The 10,985-nt window shown below is 33.2% G+C and overlaps 2 protein-coding genes across 2 annotated transcripts; one reads left to right on the forward strand and one right to left on the reverse strand.

Moving 5' to 3' along the window:
- Window positions 1-636: 636 nt before the first annotated feature.
- LOC100255154 (receptor-like protein EIX1) lies at window positions 637-3,390 on the reverse strand. Its single transcript, XM_059736711.1, has 3 exons — window positions 2,782-3,390; window positions 1,949-2,010; window positions 637-1,852 (listed from the first exon to the last, which is right to left on the reverse strand). The coding sequence occupies exons 1-3, from the start codon at window positions 3,388-3,390 to the stop codon at window positions 637-639; spliced, it is 1,887 nt and encodes a 628-aa protein (XP_059592694.1).
- A 3,840-nt stretch (window positions 3,391-7,230) lies between these two features.
- Window positions 7,231-8,242, forward strand: LOC100260235 (glutathione S-transferase U10). Its single transcript, XM_002270077.4, has 2 exons — window positions 7,231-7,611; window positions 7,740-8,242. Exons 1-2 carry the CDS (start codon window positions 7,240-7,242, stop codon window positions 8,103-8,105), a joined length of 738 nt encoding a protein of 245 aa, XP_002270113.2. The 5' UTR covers window positions 7,231-7,239; the 3' UTR covers window positions 8,106-8,242.
- The last annotated feature ends 2,743 nt before the right edge of the window (window positions 8,243-10,985 follow it).

The raw sequence follows: 10,985 nt of genomic DNA on the forward strand, positions 1-10,985 counted from the left end.
ATATATATTTTTTCCACAAGTTCCTTTGAGGAATTGCCTTTTTTTTTTTTTTTTAAATAATTTGAGAATTTTTTTTTCAAGATACGATTCCCTTGAGCTTGTTTTTTGTTTTTTGTTTTTTTTTTTTTTTTTTTTTTTAATTTGGGAATATTTTTAAAAAAAAAATTTTCCATGGGAACTCGTCTCTTGAAGAGACGAGTTCCCTTGAGCAACTGTTTTTTTTTTTTTTCTTAACAAAAAATATATTTTTTTTTTTATAAAAAATATATATATTTTTTTTCATGGAACTCGTCTCTTGAAGAGACGAGTTTCCTTGAGTAAATGAGGAATTTTTTTTCATAGAACTCGTCTCTTCAAGAGACGAGTTCCCTTTGTTTGAAAGATGATTTTGGTTTTAAAAAAATTTATCCGTTCACCCTCTCTCCTCTCTCCTATATGGCAAAAACTACCATATATTTGTAATAACTTCTTCTACTACAATAATTTAAGCATAATTTTTTTAAATTACCGTACTATTAAGAAAAGTCCGGCTTCTCAGGTGATGGAAAAGGAAACAACGATCACTTTCATATAATATAAACACACAAAATACTGGTATTTGTGACATGGAAAGGAGGTCTTAGGATCATTCACAAATCACAATCCCAACAGTTTGTATTTAATGTCATCTAAGAACCCAAAAAACGCATGCCTCCAAGCCCTGTTGAATGCTAATGGGCCAAAAACTGCCCAAAAACCCACCACGAATCCTAGTGGCATGCCCATATAAAACCACTTCATATCGATCCATCCATCCTTATCTTCGTGAAAACCATGATTTTCTATCAGTTCATCACCTCTACCACAAGTACGGTCTTCATCAGCCATTATTGGACCTTCCGGTGCATAGTCTCCAGCACAAGCATCTGGAAGTGGAGACCCACAGAGCTTATGATTGCCAATGTAACTGTCTGTGTCAAAGGTCGACATTTGGCATCTGGATGGAATTCTACCGGAGAAATCATTGTATGATAAATTTAAGAAACTCAAGAACAGCATACTTTCCATGCTTTGAGGAATAACACCAGAAAGTTTGTTCATAGAGAGATCAAGACTCATCAATTCTTGCAAGAGTCTAATCTCATGGGGAATATTTCCTTCGAGATGATTTTGAGACAGGTTCAAGGATACCAAACCATGGAGACTTGTTAGTTCTTCAGGCATATTGCCTGATAAGTTATTGTAGGAGAGATCCATGCTGACTACAAAGGGAAGGGTACGACTGTAAACTAATTTTCTTCCTTTTATCACAAGAACCATTGCTTCCCTGAATTCTGCGGTCCAATAATCACTATGAAAAAAGGGCTCTTCTGAATATGGGTATGCCATGGCTAGGAGACTGCCAAAGCATCTCGGAATGGATCCCGAGATATTATTGTCTGCAAGGTCCAAGATTTGAAGGGATTCCAGACGGCAGAATTCTTGAGGAATATTTCCATCGAACTTATTTGATCGAAGGGCAAGAATCCTCAGGCGGAATATGGTGTACCCTGTTAAATACTTCTCGCCAAGTTTCCCAATCCATCTTGGTAAGCTCCCAGTGAATTGATTCTCACTAAGATCCAAAACAACCAAATTTTTGCAGTTCTGCAACGAAGTCGGTAGAACTCCAGAAAGATGGTTGTTGCGCAAGTGCAATGACCCGAGTGAAATTAAATTGCCCATGGAGCTAGGAATGTTTCCGGTCAAATTATTATACCCCAATTTTAACACCAACAATTTTGTCCAGTAGCTCCAACAATCAGGAAGTTCTCCCTCTAGAAGATTTCCTGAAAGATCTAAGAATGTCAATGAATATACTCCATCAATCCTTCTACACACAGTGGGTGAAAGAGATCCATTAAATGAGTTATTGGAAAGAGATAATTCCAACATACTAGGAGAAATTTGGGGCAATGGGCCTGCCAACCTGTTTGAACCAAGATTGATCCTGGATGACAAAGGTAAACTCTTTGGCATGTTGCCACTAATCTGATTGTCAGATAGATTTATAACATCAATATGGGGTAGCATCCAGAACCATGCGGGGATGACATCTGAGATTCCTGTTTTGGACATGTCCAGAATTTTCAAATATTTTTGTGTTTGAAGCCATGCAGGAAATTGAGGGCCTAAGAGGCAAAAACTAAAATTTACTGAGGTGAGCTGGAAGGGAGGAGTCCAATTAGAGCTCACTTGCAAAGTTAGTGAATTTGAAGATGCAATTAACTCTTTCAAATATTTTAGATTGGTAAGGTGCTTTTCAGACACAACACCTATGAAAAGGTTCTCAGAAATATCCAAAAAACGCAAGGATAACAATTCTCCTAATGAAGCAGGAATTGGACCATGGAATGAATTCCATGACAAGTCAAGATGTACAACTGAAGTGAGGTTCCCAATGTTACTCGGAAGCCTACCATGAAACTTGTTGGACGACAGGTTGATTTTTTGAAGGCTAGAGATACACAACCAATATGGAATAGTAGAAGAGAAGCTGTTGTAGGAAAGATCTAGGAATACAAGAGAAGTCATGTTGCGAAGACCTACTGGAATCGGACCATGAATGCTGTTGGAGCTTAAATTAAGCATCACGAGAGAACTAAGACTTGAAAACCAATTAAACCTTGAAGAAGTAAAGCTGTTTTTTGAAAGGTCAAGGCTGTGTAGAGATGAAAAATTAACATGCGGAAGAGGAGCAATGGTAGCAAGTCCACAACCAGACAAGTGTAGAAGTGATAAAGAAGGGAGCTTATTCATTACCTCAAGCCAGTTTGCAGCCTTGCGTATTTTCACTCCGCTCATGTCAAGGACTTGTAAGGAAGTGAGATTACCAACCCATTCAAGATCCTCAACATTCAGACTATTACCTTTGATGTCAAGATGCTGCAAGTTGGATAAATTTCCAAGCTGTGTAGGAATGGGACCAGCAAAACCTGCTTTAGAGAGGTTAAGATATCTCAGTGTCGCCAGTGAAGCAAAAAATTGTGGAATTTGAGATCCTCCAAAGTAATTGCTGCTCAGGTCCAAGCAACGAAGATGTTTCAAGTCCAGCAAGGAATTACTTATCTCTCCATACAATTTATTCTCTCCAAGTACAGAAAGATCATCCGAGTACCGAAGGTTGAGCTTGACAACATGCCCTGTGATGTTGTCACAGCCAACTCGGTCCCACACACAGCACTCTTCACCCGTCCAAGATGAGAGCCGGTTTGAAGGAGCAACATGGCTTCTGAAGCTCAGGAGGGCTCGTTTTTCTCTTCCTCTGCAAATAACACGACTTGGATTCCCAGCACAAAAACTAACTTCAGTGTTCCCTTGAAAGAGAAACCAAAGCAAGATAACCACCGCACTTCTCATGTGCCTCTCCATTAATAGGTTATACATATTCATGGAGCACAGTGGAAAATAGAAGGGATTAAGGATCATTTATAGGCATTACTATGAGAGGGATGACCGTAGGATTTACGTTGGGAATTTATGGTCATGAGAAGGATGACTATAGGATTTACATCGGGGATAAAATATGAAAGTTTTGTGACTTTAGGCTATTTATCTAGAATCTAGATCATATGAGAAGAGATGATTTTGCTTTTTTAGGTTATGCAAATAAGTGTGCGTTTGACAGTAATTTTGAGAAGTGTTTTCGACCTTTCTAATACTTGAAAAATAACAAATTTCAAGTGTTGAAAAGGTTAAAAACACTTCACATAATTACTATCAAACGCATTCTAGGAGCCTATTTGGTAATGATTTTAGGAAGTACTTTTAATATTTTTAATACTTTAAAAATTTTTATCATTCAAGTATTAAAAATGCTAGAAATGTTTTCTAAAATTACTCTCAAATGCATTTTAAAGAGTGCGTTTGATAGTGATTTTAAGAAATGTTTCTAACTTTTTTTATACTTTCAAGATAAAAATTTTCAAGTCTTAGAATACATTTAGTAGTGATTTTAGAAAACGTTTTTAACATTTAAATAATACAAATTTTAAAGTATTAAAAAGTTTGAAAACGCTTCCTAAGATCAATCAAACAGGCTTTTAGAAAGTTTAAAAATACTTCCTAAACTCAATATGAAACACGCACTAAATATAATTGGTGTAAAGGGTACTTTGTAAAGGGTAAGTTTTTTAAATTTAATGGGAAGCTCATGACAGATGAAAAGACTGAAGCTACCCTTTTTATCTGTGCATTTGTATTTGATGTTGACAAGTGGAGTAGAACAAAGGAAATAGGATGTTAAGAGTGAAAAACAGAGTAGAACAGAGGAAATAAGAGTCACAGCATGGGAGAGATATAACTGGTCGTCCCTTTCTTCTTTCTCTCTTTACCTCTATATGGATAAGATTGCAAATGCTTAGACTCTTAACTGATTCGGTTTTTCAGCTAATTCTAACATTAACCTCAACTAATTCCGGAACTATTAAAGCTAAATTCAACTAACTCCGAATTGATTTTGTTCTCTAACATTCAGTTTAACATTTTAGGAATCTTCTTCCCCCAATTTTATTTTTTTTCATCACTATAGCTGAGGTTCAAGCTATGCCCAAATAAATAATTCAATTGCTTATATCTTTTCTTTCTGCAATTTTTTTTAAGGCCGGCAAACCTGTCGCGGATGGATTTCTCTCCACTGGCTTAAACAAAGACTAAGAATTGACACCGGGCCAATGGACTTTTAAGGAGAGGAAAACAGAAACGAAAAATAGAGTCATCTCATGGTAAGGATAAAATATTTTATACATGAGAAATTTTGAAAAACAACCACAATAAATAGAATCATCTCATGACAGGGATAAAATATCATTTGGGTAACCAAACTAGCTCAAGTTGTTCACATTTTGAGATAAGAATTTAGCATCAATTTTCGATGACAATTGAATTTTATTTTTCCATTAGAATGGGTTTGTACATGCTTTGCAAGTAACGAGTGTGACATTAAGGCTATGTTTAGTCCCTAAAAAATTCAAGGGAAAATGTGAGAAAAAGAAAATAAAGAGGAAAAGAAGGAAAGAAAAAATGAAGGAAAATAAAAAAATAAAGTTAAAGTCCATAAATTATTTTCATTTGTTACTTCAAATTCATTTTATTTATTTTAACTTATCAATATAAATATTAAATAATTTAAAAATACTGAAATTTCTAACTAATTTTAATTATATTTAATTTTATTTGGAATTTTTTATAGAATAATCAAATATAAAAAAATTATTTTTCTTAATATTTTTTTCTTTCTTTAATACTTTTTAAGACCAAACATAACCTAACAGTTTTTTTTTTATTTTAAATGTTGAGTGCTTGACCCGCAAATCAAAGCAATAAGTGTGACATTAACTGTTTTTAAAAGAAGGGTGAGTCTAATTAACTGTTTTTAAAAGAAGGGTGAGTCTAATATGGAGTGCTTTACCTGCAAGTCTTGAGTGTGATATTTCATAGAGAATGTGGATATAGTCTTGTCATGTTTGTGGTTGCAATTAGGTTGGCCGTGCTTGACGGGCAAAGAGTCAAGTGACAGAATTTTCCGGGTTTACTTAGAGTAGTCAAATTTATGTATTAGAAAATGCAATTTTACTAATGAAAAAGCATTTATCCAAGATTACATAGTTTATATTGGATTCTTAGAAAGTGATAAGGAAAGAAAAACAATTCTTAAAGAAGGTGAATATAGTCTTGTCATGTTTGTGGTTGCAATTAGGTTGGTCGTGCTTAATGGGCAAAGAGTCAAGTGATTGAATTTTCTGGGCTTACTTAGATTGGCCAATTTCTCACATAGTCAAATTTATAGATTAGAGAATGCAATTTTACTAATGAAAAAGCAATTTATCCAAGATTACATATGTTATGTTGGATTTATGGAAAGTACTAAGGTAAGACAAAGTGATAAGGAAAATAATTTTCTCATATTTGATTGTTTTATGAAAAATACCAATATATATATATAATTAAGATTAATTAGAAATTTATATATTTGATATTTTAATCCTTGATACTCCTATTAGCTATGAATCCACATGAAAATGCCCAAATTAGGACATTGTTATCCCGAAATGATAATATGGTGTACTAAAAACTTTTTAAAAATTATTAAGGGTATCTCAATAAAACAATTGAGATTTCTTGCATTTGATAACAATTAAATTCATTTCACTGGAAGATTTAGTCAATGAGTCGGTAGCCAAGTTTCGTGATTACTTTGTCTAATTCATTCTTCATCACTTGCATCTGCAGGAACATACAGACAGTTTGTTATGTTATACCTACTTTAAATTCCAATTACATGGCAACCAGATAGTTCTCTGCACGAAGTAGCTTCGACCTTCAGCTCGCTACTCAAGTCAGTTAGAATGGTTGACCCGATGGTCGAGAAAGCTATGGAAGTGATTTACATAAGATGAAGCTATTCACACTCCTGCGAATTTAACTTAGCATTTGGATTTCTCCCAGAAAATATATAGGCCTTTCTTTTTTTTCTGAATTGTGAACTAGATAGAAGAGATAATACGTCACAATGTTAGAGATGAATTAATCCATACATATGAACTCCTGGCCAGAGGGTACCTAGGATTAGCATCGAGAAATTAATTCCACAATGGTCATGTGGTATAAAAAATTATGTCTCATTACGCTTTCATAGTTTGCAAGATGGCATATCCATAATTGGTTTTTACAGTAACGGGGAGAAGTGGTTGCCCGCTATATAATCCAAGCAATGAGACATTTCTTGGATGAAAAGAAAGAAATTTGGGTATGGTCAACAAGTTGAACCTGCTATATCTTTTATTGATCTATGATGGTGCCATAAACACTACTTAATAACCGAATCGATAATTTAAAAAAAATTAATAGCCCTAAAGGTTGAAGTACGTGCGATTTAATTTATAAAAGTTCATGTAGTGGGTGCATCCCTATTATTTAATTTAATTAAACAACCCTTGCGACTAAGCTATTGTATAAAAATAATTTTTCAAAATGATTCTCCTAACTGCTCCTCCAGTGGACTGTATAATGAACTGTTATATAATTTTTTTTAAACACGCTGAGGATTTTTGTGTGTCCTTCTTCCTCTTTCTTGCTACTCAAGCTAGCCATGGTTTTTCCTATTCAATTAATGTTATCCTGAATATTAAATTATAACAATATTTTTTGTTCTCTAATGTGACTATTGACCCACCTAACACAAAAAACAATGCAAAAAACTATATAGATAAGCCCCTATAAATGCATCCAAATACAAGAAGCACCACAGCAATAGAGGGAGGAAGAGAATCAATGGAGAAGCAAAGTGAAGTGAAGTTGTTTGGGACATGGTCTAGTGGCTACTGCACCAGAATTAAGTTAGCTCTCAAACTCAAGGGCATACCCTACGAGTACGTAGAAGAAGACCTATCTAACAAGAGCGACTTGCTGATTCACCACAATCCTGTCCACAAGAAGGTGCCCGTACTCGTCCACAATGGGAAAGCCATTGCAGAATCGCTCGTCATCCTTGAATACATTGATGAGCACTGGAACCACACTCCCAAATTGTTGCCGGAGGATCCATATGAGAGAGCTAAAGTTCGATTCTGGGCCAACTTTTATGATCAGAAGGTGGTGTTAATTACTCTTCAACCATGTTTTATTTGCATCAAAAGTTAATTTTTCCAGTCTCATACAAGAAAATTTTTAAAAGGATTAATTGCATGTGACTAATGGTAGTGAAATTTTCTTGATATCAGTTTAAGCCAAGTATCTACAACATCATGACTTCCAAAGGCAAAGAGCAAGAAAAAGCCATAGAGGACTCCCGTGAGGTGCTTATGGTGTTTGAAGAAGGCATAGAGAGAGATTTCCCAGCAAAATCTCCATTCTTGAATGGAGGCCCCTTGGGATTCCTCGATATTGTGGTGGGATCAAGTGCTTGCAATTACAAAGCTATGAATGAGGTAGTTGGTGTGGTTGTCGACCCCAAAAAGAACCCTGCATTTTGCTATTGGATGGCTGCGATGAAAGACTGCCCACTGATGAAGGAGACCCTCCCACCTCATGATCGCCTGGTTGCCAAGATGAGATCCAAATTCTCTCTGCAGCCACCTAAAACTTGAATATTGTGGGAAAGATTATCAAGTTTCTACTTTCTACCATGAAATAAAGATATGCCTGAAGTTGTATTAAACTATAAATGGACTTGTGTATGCCCTGTTACCAAATAAATAAAATAATAAAAGTTTGGTAAATGAAATAGATGTTGGTCTATTTTAGAAGTCGATTTTAGGAAGGTTTCACGCTTTTTAAGAAAGCCCAATATCCTTGATGTCATATTTGATTCCCGAGAAATTTGGGAAAAGACATAAGAAAAAAATATAAATAAATAAAATATAAATTAGATTTAAAATATATAAAACATTTTTACATGTTATTCTAAATTAATTATATTTATATTAATTCTTCGTATAAAAATTAAATAATTTTAAAAAATTAGTTCTCCAAATTAAATCTTTTTTTTTCAGCTATTTTGTTTAAATATATAAAGTCAAAAATTTTAAATTTTGATCTTAAATTGGAAGTTATGAATGACAAATTTTAATTTACTTTTTATTCAAATATCTAATGAATTCGGACTGATTTAAAAAATAAATAAGCGTCACCACTTTTGGTGATCTTTTGAGAGTTGGAAGGGAACATAAAGTGTTCTTGGAATTTGCAGTATATACAAGAGGCAGTCGCTAAGAGAGAAGAAGAGTATGCATGAACACAAAACCTCAACGTGGGCTCATGCCAAATCATGTAATTTCTTAAGAAGGCCAAGGCTATTTGCTACTGATTCCACCAGCACTAGGATGATGACAAGGCTGCTAAGCAGTTTTCCAATTCAAATTTTTATATTAAAGAAACTGCGCATCTCTCCCAAATCTTATCGTTGTCTCTTTAAAATATTTATTTCCTTGAATGTGAGGATTGATTAATATATATCGACCCACTAAACACTAATTGGCAAAATTGTGTTTTAGGTATTCCATCATATAATAATGGACATAAATTCCACATGATTTGCATAATTGATGCAATGGTCATAAGATATAAGTGACAAAATTACCCTTAAGTATTATCATGGACTTGTATTTTTTAAGTATATCTCACTTGACGATGAGATTCATTTTTTAATAAAAAAAATTGATTTTTAAAAAATTGAAGTTGTAACTTATTTTTATTTTTATTTTTAAAAAGGAAAACAAAATAAGAAATAAAACCTTAAAAATGACTCCTTATTTGAAAAAGTATGTTTTTGAAATAGAGTCCAAGTTCGAGGTCAAGTTATCTATTGAAAATGTATCATAAGGTAGCACCCCTCTAAACCCTAAATAAAAGTCTCTACTAATTAAATTGAGGTAACTATGACAATTAATTAATAAATCATTGAATACTAAGAATCAAGGAATATATCAAAGTTATAATGAAAGCATAATTAAAGATTAATCAAGCAAGTCATGCTCACTCAAAAAATCAACAATCAAGAAAAGGAAAAAACATAACTTAATAGCATGTTAAGCGTTTTCATAAAACAAAAGAGTTAGGTGGTGTTCGTTTTTTTACTTAATTCTAAATAAAACCTTAATGCTTAATAGTGTTAAATATTAGATTGTTTGTTTTTATAATATTTTATTTCTATTAAGTATTAAAAAGTATAGAAAAAACCAATATGTTAATTTTTTTCTACTTAGAAAAAGCTACATATTTTGACTTTTTTTATTTAGTAAAAAGTTTATAATAAGTCATGAAAAAGTAGAAAAACAAACAACCTAAATTCTGAAAACAAATTGATTTCAATAAAAAGCCAAAAAAACAAATATCACCTTGGTTTACAAGAAATTGTCTCATAATATACACAACATGCATTTCATTCAAACCAAGAAACAAAGAGATGATGACATGGGAATCAAGCAAAACAAGATAGATCAATCATGAGAATAAAATATATATACTAATAGAAAAAATGAGATAAAAGAAAAGAGAAAACGTTAATAGCATATAAAGCACTTTCATAAAAAATGGTTTAATTCACAAATAATAATAATGATAATAAATTTAAAATCATAAGCTAAACCAAATAGCATATGTGGCATATCTCAAATCATAAAGTAAAAGTTGACAAGGAATGAATACATGGGAACAAGATATAATGATCATATTTACAAATTTAGAATTAGCTAACTTATGTTCACTTATAAGAATTAATCCAAATAAAATATCAAATCAGTGATTTTAATCTAAAAGAAGATTCAACTAATGTGCATAATATGTCTACAATATGAATTAATAATCAAAAGGATCTAAGAAAAGCACAATATATTCTTATGATTAAGGTCCTAAGAGACCATAAGAATAGGAACTGACTTTATCTCATGCCACCTATATTGATAAGCTTTTGGCTAAGTATGTGATGTAGGATTCCAAAAAGGGTTTGCTACATTTTAGGCGTCAAATTCCTTTTTCCCAAGATCAGTGTCCTAAGACACTTGACGACAAAAGGCGCATGTAGGAAGTACCCTATGCCTCAACGGTAAGTAGCCTTATGTATGTGATAATATACACTAGACCACATATTTTCTTTTCAATAGGCATAGTGAGTAAATATCAATCAAATTCAAGACAAGAACACTAGAAAACTATCAAGCATGTACTCAAGTATCTTAAGAAAACGAAGGATTATATGCATATATTCCCCAATGATGAGCTAGTACCTAAAGGGTACATAGATTCATACTTTCAGTGTGATAAGGATTCTCGTCAGTCTACCTCTGGTTCTGTTTTAAATTTTGGTAGTGCAGTTCTTAGTTGGAGAAGTTTGAAGCAATCTTACATTGTTGACTCCACTATGAAAATTGAGTACATTGTAGTTTCTGAAGTAGCAAAGGAAGTTGTTTGGCTTAGGAAGTTTCTCATGGAACTTATGGTAGTACCCTTGGCTTTATAGCCTATGATGC

This window comes from Vitis vinifera, chromosome 1 (genome assembly GCF_030704535.1).
Source record: "Vitis vinifera cultivar Pinot Noir 40024 chromosome 1, ASM3070453v1".
Classification (NCBI taxonomy): domain Eukaryota; kingdom Viridiplantae; phylum Streptophyta; class Magnoliopsida; order Vitales; family Vitaceae; genus Vitis; species Vitis vinifera.

Excerpts from the sequence above, each read along its gene's own strand:
- LOC100255154 (XM_059736711.1), bottom strand. The coding sequence starts at position 3,390 with ATGGAGAGGCACATGAGAAGTGCGGTGGTTATCTTGCTTTGGTTTCTC. Across the intron at positions 2,011-2,781 it reads AGGCTGCAAACTGGCTTGAG|ATTAGTGGCAACATGCCAAA; the intron begins GTAATGAATAAG and ends TCTGACAATCAG. Across the intron at positions 1,853-1,948 it reads ATCAATCTTGGTTCAAACAG|AAGGATTGATGGAGTATATT; the intron begins GTTGGCAGGCCC and ends CACTGTGTGTAG.
- LOC100260235 (XM_002270077.4), top strand. The coding sequence starts at position 7,240 with ATGCATCCAAATACAAGAAGCACCACAGCAATAGAGGGAGGAAGAGAA. Across the intron at positions 7,612-7,739 it reads CCAACTTTTATGATCAGAAG|TTTAAGCCAAGTATCTACAA; the intron begins GTGGTGTTAATT and ends TCTTGATATCAG.